At 41.6% G+C, this 19,517-nt stretch overlaps 1 protein-coding gene and 1 non-coding gene across 4 annotated transcripts in view; one reads left to right on the forward strand and one right to left on the reverse strand.

Annotated features, from left to right (window-relative positions):
* Positions 1-516: 516 nt before the first annotated feature.
* TAFA4 (TAFA chemokine like family member 4) overlaps positions 517-19,517 on the reverse strand; it is a 120,193-nt gene continuing 101,192 nt past the window's right edge. For 2 of the 3 annotated variants that reach the window (XM_042849979.2, XM_042849978.2), the window contains 2 exons: positions 16,296-16,379; positions 517-9,301 (listed from right to left, as the gene is read on the reverse strand). In XM_042849979.2, coding sequence (XP_042705913.1) covers positions 9,132-9,301; positions 16,296-16,379 — 254 coding nt within the window. In that variant the 3' untranslated portion in view covers positions 517-9,131. Of the gene's footprint in view, positions 9,302-16,254; positions 16,380-19,517 lie in introns of all 3 variants that reach the window. The other variant, XM_005297810.4, reaches the window with a different exon arrangement.
* TRNAR-CCG (transfer RNA arginine (anticodon CCG)) lies at positions 13,169-13,241 on the forward strand. The gene has a single exon. It is a non-coding gene; the product is annotated as a tRNA-Arg (tRNA).

Genomic DNA, 19,517 nt, shown 5'->3' on the forward strand with positions numbered 1-19,517 from the left:
TGCTAACGTGATTCGGAGATTGTTCCCTTTCATGGAATCAGAGCCAGAGTGTTAATAAGAAAATCTAACGCTTTTTGTGAGGAGACAGCAAGCATGAAATGAATAACATGAAAGATGCAGTATCTGACATGACTTCATGCAAATAGCCTATGAATCTTTATACAACCAGACATTAGAACAGTGCACTGTATCATGGGAACAGAGAGACTGGCTTTGTTGTCATTCACAGCCAAAAATCAATGCTAAGTAGCCTTTTCTGCATGATCCTGTTACAATTCATAAATTGTTAATCCCGGTCTTTTGTAAAAAGTTCCTGTTTACAAGGTTACTCTGTAAGTTAAAATGTTTGTTTCCCCTTAGATCGCTATTGGAACGCAGCTCTGGGTAGATTTACATTATGAATTTGATAGATCTGTATTTTGACAGTGCATCTGTCATCTTCGCTTTGTATGTCAAGAGATCAGGTGCGCATTTGCTATTATCAGGTAGGCCATTCATGTTTTGAGGGATACACTAAATTCTGTTTTGCTTTATTTAAACTTACTAAAAAAAAATCTTGCAAGGCAACATTGCAAGAATTTGCATCTCCTTTGCAATGATTTACATTTGACTACTGTAAAAGAATAACCACAATGTTACCATTTCCCAAATATATACCAATATATATATACACATAAATACAAAAACCTTATAGGAAAGTAATTTTTTTCCCACTGAATTTTATAAGGTAAATACACAGAATTTTCTCAAGTCCTATTTGAAGTTCTTAACGTGACCTGAATTCCATATTTGCACCTCTCCGCCACTTGTGTTATAACAGTTCCATCTTTTGGACAGTACATTCTTTTTCAAGTATTACAAATGGGCAACAGGCCTTGCAAACAAAACATCAGTTGATTGTTAATCTGTTGCTAGTAGACACTTGTGCTCTGCAGCCTACAGGGCCTGATCCAAAACCTATTAAAAGCAATGGGAAGACTACCAGTGACCTAGCGGGCTTTGGATGGGGCCCTAAATAGAACAGAAGTGCCGTATTCCTGTAAACCTGCCCATGAAGCTTTTGTACAATGTTCCTAATGGACCCGCTAATGCATTCCACTGTCTGAGATGTCTTCATAAAGATTCAGTATGACAAATCATTCTGCCTTCATGTCAACCTGTGTGAACTCATAGACTCTGAAGGGTTTGTGCAAGTCTAACTGAGGGTGGAGGGTAGCCCTGTGAATGTTAAGGTTATTTCACAAAGTTCGTACTTTACTTTGCTGGGACTTAGAGTAATGCATTTTACATTGATTTTACCCCTGAAGTAGATTACTTTGAGGGACACAATTTAAAGAGTAAGCAAACAGCAGTCTGTTTTGCTTGCAAATCAGTGGCTCTAGTGAATTTTAGAGAAGAGAAATGTTTGTTGTAAAATGTAGCAATTAAAAACAAAAAAAACCCACTGGTTTCCTAAACTGGAAATTCATTGGAGGTATGGATTGGGATGCATAGATATGCAGCTGGAGAGATGATATATTATGTATATGGGAATTATGTTCCTAATTTTCACATCTTACAGTTTGGATGACTTTCCACTTGTTGCAAAGCGCTTCAGCACTCTCTCTCTCTCAGTGATGTTCATATGGGTCGTTTAGTTGCCCCTGGAAAATGAACGATGATTATCGCTCTAGTTATGCAGCTCTGCAGATCACCAGAGTCTCAGGGATCCAGTTACTCTATGGGATCACTATAGCTGGATAGACTATCAAAAGAACATCCCACTGGATAATTACTATGGGCTACATCATGAGCTCAGGCAGAGGACACCAAGGACAAAGTTAGGCAGAAAGAACTGTGCTCCTGAGGCCATGTAGTTTTTTGAGGCTGAATCATTCCACCAACACCTCCTTACTCCTCCTCCGCCCCTACCTCCCACCCATCTGCCATGCTCCTATCCATGCTTGGCCAAACCCTTCAGAGAACATTTCTATAAGGAAATTCCCGGCTGGTTCAACATGGAGACTCACTTTTCAGCTTGGAAAAGAGGAGACTAAGGGGGGATATGATAGAGGTATATAAAATCATGAGTGGTGTGGAGAAAGTAGATAAGGAAAAGTTATTTACTTATTCCCATAATACAAGAACTAGGGGCCACCAGATGAAGTTAGTGGGCAGCAGGTTTAAAACAAATAAAAGGAAGGTCTTCTTCACACAGCGCAGTCAACTTGTGGAACTCCTTGCCTGAGGAGGTTGTGAAGGCTAGGACTATAACAGTGTTTAAAGGAGAACTGGATAAATTCATGGAGTTTAAGTCCATTAATGGCTATTAGCCAGGATGGGTAAGGAATGGTGTCCCTAGCCTCTGTTTGTCAAAGGGTGGAGATGGATGGCAGGAGAGAGATCATTTGATCATTGCTTGTTAGGTTCACTCCCTCTGGGGCACCTGGCATTGGCCACTGTCGGTAGACAGGATACTGGGTTAGATGGACCTTTGGTCTGACCCAGTACAGCCGTTCTTATGTTCCTCCCTCTACCAGCAACTGCAGAGAACACACATGGTGTCTTCTGTGCAGCCAATAAGAGAAGAGGGTGGGGGACCAGTGAGTAGGGTTACTGATCCTTCCCCCACTTCATAGATCAAAGCACAAAGGGGATAGTCGGTCCCTGTCATTGTCAGTTGGTCACATTCTGCCTTCTAGTTACTTGTGCCACCTCGGTCATGTCAACAGAGTCACGACTGCAAGTGTGAGCATGGTTTGGCCAAAGTCGATAATGAAACAAACCTCCCATGAGATGGGGAGCCACGTGCCTTGTTGTTCCACTGTTAAAATGGCCCCAACACCTTCCTTCCAGCATTTCTGAGATGGGGAGTAGAAAGTTCTAGGATATTCCCCTTGATGAGAGTTAAACACTTTCTCCTTTTCACCCTGAGCCGAATGAAGAAGTCGAAGTGCTGGTACCGGAGCCTTAGAGGCCCCTGCGTTACAACCACTCATCAGGCAGTGTATTAGTTAAATGTGTTTTATCATAAAAACACACACCCATAGGACTGTGCAGGTATATGGCCGAGCAAGCTTCAGCCATGCAGGGAGAGCATGCCCAATCCTCCCTCCTCCACCCACTGAGCAGATGGACTGGAAGGGGGTGGTAACGGATGGAGAGGCCAGAGCCTTGTCACCTCTCCCACACACACACACATCCACTCCCACTACGCCACTGAGTCAATGTGAACTGGGAAGTAACCTGCACCCAATAAAAAGATGTAATACCGGACTTCTCTGCAGGAACACAATTCCTTCCTGGCATTCTCTAACACTGACACTTGCCTAGGGCTGGGCCTAGAAGCTCAATGTAGCCCATAGTGATTTCTCTGGCGAGATTTCATTGAATATCATTTTGTGTCACGCGCTGTAATCATGTGATTACATTCCTGAACTTTCAAGTGCACAAAATTTCCATTAGCATTAACGGGAGTTACACACACACACGCATTGAGGTAGAACAGCCCCTGAAGTGTTCTAACAGTAATTAATTTCTTCTTGTGGGTGACTTTGTCTTCATAGCAATAATAGAGCCACAGGGCTTTATAAAATGCAAAACGTCTCTTGCACGTTAATGAGGCTGTTATTCTAAACCATTACCTATGTGAATTTCCCTCCAGATGAGTAAAAGTGGGAGCTGACACCTACATTGACGGAACTGGACGAAGGGGACTAGCTTGTAAAAGACCATTTAAAAATGTTGGGTGGGACTTTCAAAAGTGCACGAGTGGCCAAGTGTGTCTATTCACTGCAAATAAAAGGGGGGGGTTGGGTTAGCTAATTTGGGTTCATTAGCAGGCCTTTAACTCAGTCAGGCAGGTTCCCCTACAGGTTTTAACTCACGCTGCTCATCCAAGTTTAAAAGCCAAGTTGCTGTGCTTCCCTGCTATTTTAACCTCAGGTAACATGGGTCAGTTAACACGATTTAAGAACACCCCTTTTTTTGCAGTGTAGACATACCCTGAGGAGCCCAAGTTCCATTGAAAATCAGTGGTACATGTGCTCCTAAGTCACTTAGGGTAGGTCTACACTGCAATAAATGGGTCGTGGCATTGCCCCTGACTCAGACTCCTAGGGATCGGACGGTGAGTGTAGACATTGCAGTGTAGACATTTAGGCTCTGAGACCCTCCTCCCTTGCAGGGTCTCAGAGTCCGGGCTCCAGCCTAAGTCTAAATGTCTACACAGCTATTCCTAGCCATGCAAGCCCGAGCCCCACAAGCCCAATCAACTGACCTGGGGTCAGAGACTCGGTGCCGTGGGGTTTTTTTAATCACAGCATAGACATGCCTTTAGGCACTTTGGGCATCCTACCTTTTATTCTTACTTATATTATGGCAATGCCCAAAAGCCCCAATATTGTAATGGGGTCCTGATCCCTCAGCTAAAATGTTAATACAGATCAAAAGAACAGGAGGACTTGTGGCACCTTAGAGACTAACAAATTTATTAGAGCATAAGCTTTCATGGACTACAGCCCACTTCTTCGGAAGCTTATGCTCTAATAAATTTGTTAGTCTCTAAGGTGCCACAAGTACTCCTGTTCTTTTTGCGGATACAGACTAACATGGCTGCTACTCTGAATACAGATCAAGTGGAACTCAATATATACTGCAAGCATCAGGAATGGATTGTAGATCTCAGCCACCTTGCTTCCATGCAATGAGAAGTACTGTAGTCAAATCTCCAACGTTAGGCAGAGTAGGTCTGGGTCTCTACTTGGACAAGAGACCTCTTGGGATATGTCTACACTGCAAGAAAAGATCGGCAGCACAGCCACCACTGGCCCTGGTTAGCTGACTCAGCCCGGGCTTTGAGACTCCACAAGAGGGGGATGATCTCAGAGCCCAGGCTCCAGCCCCAAGCCCAAACATTTACACTGCAATTTTACAGCCCTGCAGCCCGAGCTCCATGAACCTCAGACAGCTGACTCGAGCTCTGCGACTCAATGCCACTTTTTCTATTGCAGTGTAGACTTACCTTAAGCCCAGGCTCTGACTCAAGTTTGAGCCCAAGCTCCCCTTCTGTCCCCCCATAAATCAGTTTGACTCATGTCAGACCCAGACCCTAGGACCCTGCTATGGGAGGTGGATCAGAGTACCACTGCGACTCAGGTCCAACCCCTGTCATTGTGCAGTGTGGACACAGGTCAAGCTGCAGACTTAAGTCAGAAAGTCTGCACAGTGCAGCATGGACATGCGTGGCTGTGAGACCGGGGTCCAGCAATTGTAAACCGAAGTTTACAATGCAGTGTGGATGCATGAGCTTGGAATGACTAAGTCCACAAGCCCAGATCCTACAGACCTGGTTTACAATGCAGTGTAGACATACCCGAAGTCAAGGGCTACCAGAATTAGATAAGCTCTCTTTTCTCTGAGTCTACCCAGAATCAATGCCACTGCCTGGTGCTTGAGGATGCTGCTGCAGGTACTGTCTTTCAGATGAGCTGTTTGGTTTGTGGACATTAATTATACCATTATGGATTTTGCAAGAATACTTATGCTAATACCAATGTCTCTCTTAATTCCAATTTAAGCAACTGCATTGTGCCTACCCAAAAGCTCCATATAGTTTCTGCTAGCTAGAATATTCCTCACTTCAAGTCCTAAATGGTTCCGTAGGGTTGATGTGCGCTATCAAACAGTTTAAAAGTTTTGTGGAGAAGTTCCTGTTTTTCATTAGTGACTGAAGTGATTCCTATTATTATAGTGAGAGTCACCAGATGGTACTATTACATATAGTCTTACAGATTTACACATATTTTTCTTAATGTGTGAGCAAGGTTTTAGTCTTTGAAGAAATGCTGTATTATTGTATGTTTTTTATATGCTGTGGTCCTTTTGAGAGATGCAGCAGCAGATACCAGAGAGTTTTCTCTCTCCATTATTCTCTATATTTGGAGACAATTCTCAGGAGAGAGTAGCTTCCTAGGAGCCAAGCATTGGGGTTTCTGGAAGAGAAGATTGCCTGCATGATGTCTGTGACCATCTCTGTTCCAGGATTGGTGTATATAGGTAAATAAAGCAAGTTACATTTAGAACATACCCAGACTCTGCACTATAGATTTCTCCTCCACTAGGAAGCGGATTTGTAAGGCCCTAGAATTCTACCACTCAGCAGAGGGGTGATGCTGATGTTGGAAACAGGACACTGGTGTTAGAAGAAGGGGCAGCACCATACCTAAAGCTAGATAGATTACAGTATGTGCAATGAATCCAGAAAGGGTGTATATCAACCTGAGATCCTTTGAGAAGAAAGCTGTTTTATAAATATAAAATCACTATCATAGGAGGATGTTCTAGGAAGGCAAGCTGTACATTGCATAACCTGTGTTACTGAACTTACGTCATTGTTTTCTTCCTCTTTAGTGACTCTGAAAAGGTATCTTCAGTACGTCTGAGTCTAGATATGTAAGGTACTGTCTTGCCTTTATTCCATCCATGGAGAAGGCAAATGGCCTTGTGGTTACTGGGACACGGAATGCCTGAGTTCCATTCTCAGTTCTGCTACAGACTGATCGTGTGAGATCTTGGGCAAGTCACTTTGGGCTAGATCCATAACTGATGTTAGGCATCAGCATTGCAGTGCCTGATTCTTTGGCTACGTCTGCACTGCACACCACTGGCAGCGGCATGTAGTGTACGTGTAGCTACACGCCACAGTTGAAAGCAGGCTGTGTCCACACAGCCGTGTGCAGCTACACCGGTCAGTGAAAGGCCCTGGCAAAGGGGAGACAGCAGGGAAAGGCTCCTGGAGCCAGAAAGTAGCAGGACGCTACACTGCTAAAAACAGTGGTGTAGACGGGGGAAGGCATTGCTTGGGCTTGTAGAGTGCCATGTGAGATATATACCCACAGACTTCAGGCACGTCTTTACTCACCTACGCAGTGCCTCAGCATCTACACGGCTATTTATACCCATGCTGTGTGGGCGTGCAGTGCACATACTCAACACGCCGCCGTCAGGAGTGCACAGTATAGACAAACTTTAGCCACCTTGCTGCCCAATGAATTCACAGCTGCCCAGGCTCCCTGTACAATGCATGGGGAAAGCGAGGCACCTAAGAGAGGGATTCACAGAAGCCAGCAAGCTGAGACCCATCCTTGACTAGCCAGTAGCCCGAGAGCTAGTGCAAGTTCCTGGGAGGTGGGAAACCTGCGTTTAAGTCTCTGCTCCAAATCAGGCATAGTGGAGATTCAGCCTAAGTTCCATTGTGGAATGGGGACAACAACCGCTTCTTTCTACCAACCTTTGTCTGCCTTGTCTATTTAGATTCTAAACTCTCTCGACTAGGGACAGTGTTTTATTCTATGTTCAGTGCCTACCACAATAGATAAATAATAATTAAGCCTAGGCTACCAGGACATAAAGTAACAACAATCTTCACTTAAAACTATATCACTGAGCATGAGTGCATCCAAATAGTTTAAATCCTTCAGGCGATTCTTTACATTTTGTCTTAAATTACAATGAAAAAAAAAATCAAAATGTTGAGTCCATCAGAGGGGCAAAGGCTGTTAGGTGGAATAACTATGCAGCTTTCAAAACATGTAGCAGAAAAATTCTCATTTACTTATTAACAAATACAATAGCCACCATGGTCCCAGCGGTGATCAAAGTACATAATTAAAAGTGAGAAATCAAAATCAAAATATAGGGCCTGCTCTTCCTCCCATGGGAATCAAAAGGGAGTTTTGCCATTGATTTCAATGGGAGTAAGACTGGATCGATATTTATACTCACTGCAACAAAAGAAACTAAACAGCTTCACATTGTTGACGATATTTTCCCCATAAGCTAGAAAGCTTGTGCACAGCGAACTAAATTAGTGCAACAGTCTCCATTTTTTGGCATTTCTGGATATATAAAAAACCAGTTGTATGTTATTACTGTAATATTTACATAAAGCATAACAATGTATTCAATAGCTGGGTTAGCAGTTAATCTGCATGAGATCTGTCTGCATCATTGCATGTAATTCTATTCCAATGCATCTTAAGCCATAAAATGATGTAACCATGAAATGACTGGCTGCAACCGCACTTCCTTTTACAGTTCTATTTATGAAGTCTGATGACAAAAAAAAAGTGTAACAGTCAGGCAAGTAAGAAAAACAGAATGAGATACATCTAAAATAATATGAAACAATTATGTGTCACAAAGTGTATCAGCTTGAAAATTTAGTCTGTCAAGGAACTGGACACTTAATTATTATAATCATTATAAACTAGAACTAATTGAAAGTGAAGATCCTTTTTTTATCTAGGACTTATGAATTTTAAGTCAGTTACCTATTAGAATACAGCCAACGCTATGAAAATCTAAACAAATTACCCTTCTTCCAGTAAGCTTTCCTTATGCAGTTCTAGTTTCCTCTCTTGTTTTGAAGCATCTGAATAAATATTTCTAGCTAATGGCTAAATTCTCTTCCATATCTGGAATCAAAGAGGCAAGGAATATTTATACTTTGTTATTCCCTTAGAGAACGGATTTATTTAGGACAATAAAATCTATATCTACTTTCAGATTTAGTCTCTTCCCCACATTCCCTCACTGCCACTTATGAATGTAAAATTTAAAATACCTGGAACTATCTAAGGAAATAAATATAATTGCACAGCTTGTAAAAAAGTATGGCATATACTAAATGCTACTGATTTACGAGAGTCATTTTTTCACCTTCATACAGTATCAATATTTACTAAATCACAGCTGAAAATGCATTGAGACATGGTTTATTACCATTATCCCTTAGGTTCATTTAGCTTTTAGACCAGCTTTACATTGGTCCATTGTACTGCATGATAGATGGTACCGTCTAATGAATTTATGCCAGTTCTTTCTAATGTAACCATTTTTCCCCAAGCTACTTGAAAGATCTAAAATCGTTTAAATGATTTCACAGCCTTCAGTGCCGTAAATAAAGTCTTATAGTTGATGTGCTTCAGAAGCACAGGTCTCTGTGTCTATGAATTGCTTGCAGGTATAGGATCCTGGAGAATCCAAGGTGTATTTTCAGTAGACTCATAATTCTTTTTTCTTTTTTTTTTTTTAATTAAAAGTGTATAGTTCTGCATGGGAAAATCCTGTATCAAGAAGTGCCACCATAGTCAAAAAGAGAAGTATTGTCCTTCTTTCTCACTAATTTTGTAAGTTTGAAGTGTAAAGTCTACAGTATTCTCAGAAAAAAACAGGACTATGTAAAACAGACAAGCCACACAGCTGCAAATCCCATTGTTCCAGCAATGACACATAGGTTTATCCTTTGCTACCGTGTTACCTACAAAAGGAGAGAGAGAGAGAGAGAGAGAGTTACACACACAGAAACTATCAGAGCAATGGTGATAAAACTGTTTTGTTCCTGCAAAGGAATTGTTTAGATGAACACATGTTAAATGATTAAATTACATTCAGCATATCTATGTATTGCATATCACCAGAAGTCATATAAACTAGTATAAAGTACAATGCTATTTGGTAATAGAAGGAAAGATTTACAAAAGCACATATTTACAGTTAGACTCCTAATTCCCTTTTCCTGAGAATAAGATGCCTGCTTGCCATTTGTGTCTTTGAAAACCTCCCCCAACGGCATTATCTTGAATAGCACCTTTCTTTAAAATGATATCCCAGAATGCTTTACAGAGCCAGACAACATGCGGCACAGTTAAAAACTGAAAGAACAGCTAGAGCCAACCTAGTGGTTTAGGCAAGGAGAAAAGTTGTATTTTCAGATAAATGTGGAAAATGGATGGAGAGTCAATGACGCAGAGAGATTCAGGAAGGTGGCTCCGGAACGCATGAGCTGCGGAGCTGAAGGCACTTGCACCACCAAAGTGATCGTGTGTAAGGGCTCAGAGAGGCGGCTGGTGCTATGTGAGTAAAGCGTAAGGCCAGTGGAGCAAGTCTACGTGCAGTTTCATAACTAAGGAGGGTAATTTTGAACTGGATTCTGGACATGGACAATGGAAACTGGTCAAGTTTAAGGATTCAATATCTTCATAAATAATTTGGATAATGGCATAGAGAGATACACTTATAATGTTTGCAGATGATATCAGCTGGATGAGGTTGCAAGCGCTTTGGAGGACGGGATTAGATTTTAAAATTATCTTGACAAACTGAAGAAATGGTCAGAAATAAACAGGATGAAATTCAATCAAGGCAAATGCAAAGTCTGACACTTAGGAAGGAATAATCAATTGCGCAAATACAAAATGGGAAATGACTGTCTAGCAAGGAGTACTGCAGAAAAGGATCTGGGGGTTATAGCAGATCACAAACTAAATATGAGACAACAATGTAATACTGCTGCAAAAAAAAGCAAACATCATTCTGGGATGTATTAGCAGGAATGTTGTGAGCAAGACACGAGAAGTAATTCTTCCGCTCTCCTCAGCACTAATAAGGCCTCCACTGGAGCATTGTGTCCAGTTCTGGGCAGCACTCTTTGAGAAAGATGTGGACAAATTGGAAAAAGTCCAGAGGAGGCATCAAAAATTATTAAAAAATGAGGAAAGATTGAAAAAAATGAGTTTAGTCTGGAGAAGAAAAGACTGAGGGGGGACATGAGAACAGTCTTCAAGTACATAAGAGGAGGGTGATAAATCGTTCTCCTTAACCACAGAGGATAGGGCAAGAAGTAATGAGCTTAAATTGCAGCAAGGGCGATTTAGGTTGGACACTAGGAAAAGCTTCCTAATTGTAAGGATAGTTAAGCACTGGAACAAATTGCCGAGGGAGGTTGTGGAATCTCCATCATTGAAGGTTTTTAAGAACATGTTAGACAAACACCTGTCAGGGATGGTCTAGACAATATTTAGTCCTGCCTCAGTGCAGGGGACTGGACTAGATGACCTGTCAAGATCCCTTCCAGTCCTACGTTTCTATGATTCTCTGAGTCAATGTGGGCATGCTCCTATATCTGTGTCAGAAGATGGGCAGCAGCTTTCTCCAGGGCTGGAGAGTGGCAACTTGAGAAGGCCCTGGAGAAAGGAGTTGAAATAGTCCATACTAGAAGATGGAGGCATTGAGGAGGTCAGAGGAGTTGGAGCTGAGGCAGTGGCAAACGCAGACAGTGTTTTCAGAGGGGGAGATGGGCAGATTTGCAGACACAGGAGTTGAAGGAATCCTCAGACTCATGCATGACACTGAGATGATGGACAGTGGGGGCAAACGGGATGCCTGAGTTCAGAGGAGATGAAGCCCTGCTTGAGAATGCTACTTCTGCCAAGGCAAGTGCTTCTGTCTTTACATGCAGTGCTTGTAGTTTAACACGTGTATATTAAAGCACTCACTGTTAAGTTTCCCAGCAATTTTTTCAATTGATAGCTGGTCAGCAATTCAGCACATCAAAAATCTAGTTTCTAACCACGACTAAAATGCTCTGTTGGTCTGCTTTCCTTGTTAAATATAAACATGTGCAGAAAGTATTCCATTCATTTTTATTTGGCTTCACAAGACAATTACTCCAAGAAGGAAGCATTTACTTGTTTCACTGTCCCTGATTAGTCATTGTAACTACGTCTATAAATACACAGTAAATATATGAGTGTCTCAGACTGCATGTCTGGCTAGTGTTTTGATGAAATTGAAAGTCAACGTAAAAAGTGATCACAGGAACTTTCTTTCTGCAATGCATAATTAGCCTGTGGAACTCCCTGCCACCAATTATCATTGAGGCCAAGATTTTATAGGCTTCAAAAAGGAATCAAACATGTAAATAGATAAAATCATCCCCGTTTTTTTAAAATTTGGAATGGATTTAAACCTTCACGACTTGAGACATAAGCCAACAACTAAATTGTGGGCATTAAGAAGAAACTTCCCCTTTGGGCAAGTCATTCTAGAGCTGTCTATCTAGAGGTTTCTTGTACTTTTCCCTGGGAAACATTCAACCAGCTACTGTGACTGGATCACCCAGACCACTGGTCTAATCAGATATGGCTATTTCTATGTTCTTCTATCTTATATCATAGAATCATAGAATATCAGGGTTGGAAGGGACCTCAAGAGGTCATCTAGTCCAACCCCCTGCTCAAAGCAGGACCAATTCCCAACTAAATCATCCCAGCTAGGGCTTTGTCAAGCCGGGCCTTAAAAACCTCCAAGGAAGGAGACTCCACCACCTCCCTAGCGTCTAGTTTCAGTACCACTCACCTAACAGAGAAATCAAGATTTTTGTCCATGGAGGTGCTGTTTTTGTCAATTCTACTTAACTCATTTTTTAAAAAATCCTGATCTCTGATTACAACATACATAATTCTTCTCCCACAGGACAGTAATAATTATAAAATTAACCTGTTTATTTTACTGTAAAATCTTCTACTGTACACTTATTTAGAAACTGCAGTGCCAGACTTCATAATTTTTTGTAACAGCTCTACACAATAGCTGGAAGCAGTTATACAGATGAATTTACTATATATGCATAAGATTAATAAAGGACATAAAATATTTTATACCTTTCCAGTCAGTCTTGGTTGGATTAATAAAGTTTTATTATCTGAGAATTATTCTCAAGTGGCAGAATCCTAAAAACTAGTGATAGTATCATGATGACTTGGGGAACAGTATTATGAGATTTTGTCTTCTTGCAGTGCTAAATGAAATGTCACTACTACTGGGGATCTAGCACTGTTACATTTATAGTCCCACCTCACAAAGTACACCTCACAGGTTTACTTACTGATAAAGAGATGCAGAACCACAGATAAATACAGAAAGGCCTGGATGGGCCAGCAAATCATAGGAATGAAGAGCGTAAGTAGTAACTTGTCTGCATGCAAAATACATTAAACAAAATACGAACAAAGAAGCAATGCTCTATCACAGAGTTCATACTAAGAAATGTGTGTTGCTGGGCAGCTGATTGGGTGGCCTTCCTTTTGAAGAAGCTATTGGCTTGCGCCTAGAAGGAAGTGCTGCCGATCACTGGTTCAAGAGGATCCCAAGCTTAGGTGTCACTGAAACATAATACTTGTTATTGTTCATCTTTGTATTTATATTAAAGCAGTGCCCAAAGTCCTGAGTCAGAATTAGGGACCCCATTGTGCTGGATGCTAGACATACACCTATAGAAAAGCAGGCCTTGTCCCGAAGAGTTTACCATCCAAAAGGTGGGGGCTGGGGACAAATTTCAAAGGGTGACCCAGTGGCCTAATGGATAAGGCATCAGCCTCCGGAGCTGGGGATTGTGGGTTTGAGCCCCATCTGGGTCATGCTGATCATCTGTTTGGGGGGAGGGATGGCTCAGTGCTTTGAGCATTGGCCCACTAAACCCAGGGTTATAAATTTAATCCTTGAGGGGGCCATTTAGGGATCTGGGGCAAAAATCTGTTTGGGGATTAGTCCTGCTTTAAGCAGGGGGTTGGACTAGATGACCTCCTGATGTCCCTTCCAACCCTGATATTCTATGAAAGGGAAAAGCATGCACACAGCGTAGTCAGAGCAATAATTCCAGTTTCTATCTATAGCTATTTGCCAATGTATGAATTCAGACATTTGCCCATTTAAGAAAACAATTTTTTCCCTCACTGCATTTTACAATGAACATGTCTCATATTTAAAATATACTGGAGCAAGTGACGTGCACCTGTTATTTGCATGCCCTTTCCCTTAAATGTCCCTCCAAAGTGGTCTGCTACGGTGCGGAACGTACTCGACGCCCCAGCAAAGGAAAGGAGGGGTTTCACGGAACTACACGAGCTTTCTCAGGGATAAACTCTGTCCTCAGCTGGACCCCAATGGGTTAGGGTGGGTCTAGGAATTCACACAGGTCTAACTGAAGGCAGAACGATTTGCCCCACTCTGCCTTTCTGAAGACATCCCCATGGCCATCACAATGCATTAGCCTATTCTCTGGTTTGCTGATTGCAGGGGGGTTTATTTTGGGGATAATGATATAAATGGCAGCTGTTGCATTTATCCCAGGCCAAGCTACTGCAGTCTCTGTTCATTGTTTATGGGCCAGGCCCTTCAAACACTCACAAACAGGAGCAGTTTCACTCAGATGCGTGGTCAGTCCCACGGAAATCGAAGGGAGCAAAGGAAACCAAATGCATTAAAGTGCTTGCAGCACCAGCCCTGATGTTATTAATCCTAGCAATGTTCCTAGTTTGGCCTTTTAACCCTTTCCTTTGTTCATTTTTAAAGCCATTGAGTAGATCTAATTTTTAAAAATGATTTTAACTTGCCTTTTTCTAGATACACAGAGCTAGGTTCCCCACTCATGTCAATGGGAGTAGCTCTATTACTTCCTATATATAATTTCTACTTTCTCCAGCTCACTCCTTTGTTTGAAGTCATCTGTCCTCATTCCAGGTCTGACTTAGTGCCTGATCCCGTGAGGGCACTCCACTGCTACTGACTTTAACCCAGGTGGAAGATAATCAGCAGTTTGCAGTTGTGCTTAGCAACTCACAGGAATGGACCCATCCCCCCCCAATCCTGCAATTGACAAAGCACTGTACATGTGGACTGTCAATTGCAAGATCAGGAGCAGAGACTGTAAGCTCCAGGAGGCAGGGGTATGGCATGATTTAGCCACGGCTATAGCATTACACAAATATTAATTTGTGACCATTGTTCTAACCTTGAAAACAGCAGCAGTGTTTTTCAGACTATGAATTGTATCTCTCTGCTTGGGTATTTAGTTAGCCCATCATCATGGGATCTGGGTTGTTAACCCCCAGCTAATAACTACTCACAGTATCACATAACAATTGCCCGATACATTTAATTTTTTCTGATCTAATATAGAATGTATTATATCCTTTCACTACTGTGTGAAACAGTCATTATCAAATGGAATCTGGCAGCGACATTTGCTTATTAATTCATAGCAAACAGCTGAATCCATTCTCAGTTTGAAGCGGTGTGGGGAGGGGTCAAAGGCTAACCATTTATCTTTACAGGTTGTTGCCTGCTATTTTCACGATGTATTTAGACACACAGTCCACTATGAGTTGCCAAATCTTAGCTCCTTGAATTAATTTTAGCTTGTTAAATAGTCAGAGGGATGAGATATTTGCCTCATATTCAGTGGTCATTAGTTATGAATCTGGGCTTCATAATGAAGACCTTGGCCAAGACATTAAAAAACGGGCAGCTAAAGGTAAGCCCATAATTATGCTCCTAGGTCAGTGGGCAGACCTTCAATGGTGCAGAGAGCTTTATGGCTCCTATCAGAAATCTGTGCAGATTCTCCACACCTTTGAAAGTCAGGTCACTTGTTTTGGTCTCTCACCACAGAGTCAGGAACCAAACTTTAGTCAGTCACTTGTGAAAATCTTGGCCTTGCATTGTTATTTTGCAAATCAAGGTCATTATCCTGCTATCAATACAAGTGAGCTGTCCTTCCTCACACAAACAGGCTGATGAAAGGCTGAAGTGTTGGGCCCAAAATGAATGTAGTGGACTTGCCTGACTGAATATTTGCCTGTGGCAATGACCCTCTATGCTGACAGGCACAATAAGGCATGCTCGGCAATCTGTCCTTGGGACAGGCCAAGCCCTGCTGGAAGGGGAAAATCCTGCTCCTGCCGTAGGGCACTGGTGACGTCCTGCTGAAAAGGGATGAGAGGGCAGGATTTTGGGGAGACGGTGCAGGAGATGCTAACCCCCATGCGGTGCAAAACTCAGCTCTCTGGGAAGACTGGAGTTTGAGGCAGAGCTAGCCACATGATAACCCACTATGAGGATTCTAGCCCTTCTCCCGTTGAGAATGAGAGAGGTGCTAGAGATGTGCAGCCCCTAACACTGCTCTCCACCAGATCACTGTAGCACCCAACTAATTTAATCGAGCTAGGTACTGGAGAGAGGAGTAGTCACTCCTCAGCTTCGATCCAGCAGTGTCTTCACTGGGAGCAATCACACACATGACTGTTTTAAAAAAAAAAAAAAAAAAAAACGTTTAAGATGGTGAGATTGATGCTAACACCAGCAGAGCAGGGTCAATGGAAACGAGCGTTTGTCGTCACTAGACTGTCACCTTTAAATCTAGAGAGACAAGGTGGGTGAGGTAATATCTTTTATTGAACCCACTTCTGTTGGTGAGAGACACACGGTTCGAGGTGACACAGATCAGAGCTCTGTGTAAGCTCGGAAGCTTGTCTCTCTCACCTGGTTCAATACAAGATATCACCTCACCTACTTGTCTCTCTAATATCCTGGGACCAACATGGCTACAACAACACGGCATATCTTTTAAATATACACGCTCTCTATACTTGCCTTTGTGGTTTTGACTTTATTTCCACTGCTGCAAGACCAACCTGAATAGTCCGGTAGTACTTTACAGTCCTCTCCATCTAGGCAAGGGTTCATGTGACACCACCACTTCTGGATGACAATGGAGGCTAGAAACAGAAACAGAATACAGTGTTTTCTATTAAGTTGATGGTTTCAGCTGCAGGAAAATTATGTGTGAGCCATTTATTTGTTTAAAAATTATACTGTCCTGTTCGTTTTATATTTAATCTAGCATTTATCCATTAGGCGGAAAATATATTCACCATGATTAACCAGTCTGCAAAGACCCGATTCTAAAACCATTACTCACATGAGTACCACAGTCCCATTGAATTCACTGAGTTGAATTATTTATGCTATTCAGTGAACGTTTAAGTTGCTCTGGCTTCTTGCCTATGTATGTTAATACTTACAAGCTTGTCTACACAGTGCAGTAATGCACACTAGTGGGGTGAATTCTAATGTGCACCAAAACTAGTATTATGTTAGCAGGCACTACGGACATTTTTGCACACACCATCAGGGTCTACACAGGCCAGTTAGTGCACAGCATTGGTGTGCATTAGAAGTCACACCCCACTGCTGAGCATTACTGCAATGTGTAGCCAAGCACTACTTGTCCATGACTGCTGCATCTGTGTCTCCGGATCGGCAGGATATTGGTTCCAGGATGCTGGTATGGAGATGGATGCTTAGATATCATGGTGATAGACTACCTTAGCTAGATAAACAGGTGTCAGACTGGCAGTAGGGATCATAGCTAGGCTTCAGTCCTTGTACCCTGCAGCTGACATGGTCAGGAGGAGGTTGGAGCATGAAGCGGTACCATCTCTTCCTCATTGTGATGGACTGGAAAGCAATGTAGGGACGGGCATGGCTCAAAGAACTATCATGCCAAGCAGGACATGCAGGGACCGGGAAGAATTCTGGCAATTACTTCCTTATGACCACACCAATCTGGTCTGAACTGTTAATGAAATGGATTTAAACGGGAGCCCTGAACCCAGCCACAGCTGATAGGTCCAAAAACCTAGTGACAAGGTAGAGGGTAAATGTCACAAGCAGATGATGCTCACATCAGTGTAATACAATCAATCAATAAGAACAGCAGCAGCTAATGAGACCATCACACCAGCTTGCTATGAAAAGTTACCCTCAAATGGAGTGGATCTGTTGAGTGCAGGATAGTAAATGTTTAACCTGGATGTCTGTGCTAGGCTGGAAGTGGTTCTGTCAGCAGGTAAGAAAATATAATGGCTCAGACCTTTGAGCTACAGGAGTTCTATCAGACACTCACGTAGAGAACAAAGACCCAGGAGTGGGTAATCTATTGTAATACCACTGGGGGGGAAAAAACCATATGAATAGTTAACTAAGAATCTACTTTCAATTGCATCCTGTCACTCTTGCAGTAGACTACACTATTATACTTTATGCAGATTTAATAATTTTCTACTCTTAACACAATTTGTCTCCGACTATGCTTTTCAGTTTTACAAAAGCAGCCGTAACTTCTTACTAATGCAGACAACAACAGAGATATTTTGCCACAAAATGTTACAAACTTTTGCAATGCATTCCTGATTTAACATTAGTACTGTGGGTGCGATTAATCAAATCACAGAGAACAATTTGGAAGATATGGGTCTGCAATTTTACATAATCTAAAGTGGAGAGCAAAATAAAATATGGCTACAAATGTTGATTTAGTTCCTTTGCACTTTTTTACTATGTGCTCAAAATACTGAACTTCATACTTAACAAGGTGCCTTGTTCTAAAGTGATGCACAAAAATAACACAGCTTACTTTATGTAAAGATAAACAATTTTTCATTAGTTCAAAAGGACCTTTCCTACTACTGCAGCCTTCAAACTAGATTAACTAACATCAAGCTGACATTGGAAGATTCAGGTGCTGAAATGCTGATTCAATTACTTATTTTCCAGGGTATCTTCTCAGTCTAGATGGTATTTAGAGGCATCTGTGGACTGAAAAATACCTTTTTGGAATAACAGTTTGACTTCAGATACTCTCCATTCAACCTACCGGAGTTATAAATGAATACATGGTTCTTGTCATCAAGCATTTGCTTCTACTCCAGCTGATGGATTATTGATTGACTAATTTGAATGAAACTTAATTGTGCGTCATGGCACTTTAGAGATCATTTCCATTCTGAGCTTATTACCACCTGATCAGTTTGTTTTAGATCTTTGCTATTTGCCAAAATTCTGATTTGTTTTGCATGCTACATGTATTTAGGTAAGCATGTATTTCTAATTACAAAGTTCTTTCATTAACTGAGCACAGATTCTCTCTATTAACATCCCCGTCTCCATTTATACATGCAATTATTTCTTTTCTTTCATTGTTCCATCCAGCTTCTTTTTTGTACTGAGAGCAACCATTATAATTAATTGGTCATGATATGTTTGTAGACTAACCCACAGAGGGCATCACTAAATGTGAGGCAATTTTCATTTGTGTTCTCAACCTACATCCTCCTCTCAACCCATTTCCAACACCTGATTGAATATCCCTTTCAAAGAAATACTTCAAGAATGAATCTCCAGTGCCAGTTGAATAACCCTGCAATATAGGACCTGATTCACTATTAGAGTTTTATGTCCGAGTACCTCCGCTGATTTCAAATGGTGTAAAATCGGAATAAATAGGACAGTGAATGAGGCCCATTATTTCCAGAAGCACCCTATTCCATCAAAAGCCAGCACAGCCACTAACTAAAAGCACCAAAGAGTAAATCAGGCATTGGACCTGCAAGCTCTTAAATGGCCTGAATATTTCAACTTCAGCTCTTTTCTAGTTGTGATTCTTTTTCACTGATATTCCAATTTCTTTTCTTTCATTGGCTGGTTTCTGCTCTGTGTTGATACCATTCTTCAGAATAAGTGAAACCCTTTCTTGATATACTTAATATATTTTGTTCTATTTGATGTAGCAAACCACCAATTCTTTGCTATAGTATAGCACCAGTTCTTATGTCAATTTATGCCAGGATTCTCTTGTGTCCATAATGTCTATTTTGTAGTGCCGTATTTCTTAGCTCTCTGGGCACATTTGATCATTTGAAAAATGCTTCCTATATTCCTATACTAGGAAAGTTCTCGGGCTGGATTTTAGACTAAACTCTTCTTCATAGAAATAGTTACTAAACTTTTGCTGTCCCTATCACTGTTTGAATCATGGAGTGATTTAAAATATCTCCTCCCCTTATCAAATTGAA

The sequence above is a fragment of the Chrysemys picta genome, chromosome 7 (genome assembly GCF_011386835.1).
Source record: "Chrysemys picta bellii isolate R12L10 chromosome 7, ASM1138683v2, whole genome shotgun sequence".
NCBI lineage: Eukaryota > Metazoa > Chordata > Testudines > Emydidae > Chrysemys > Chrysemys picta.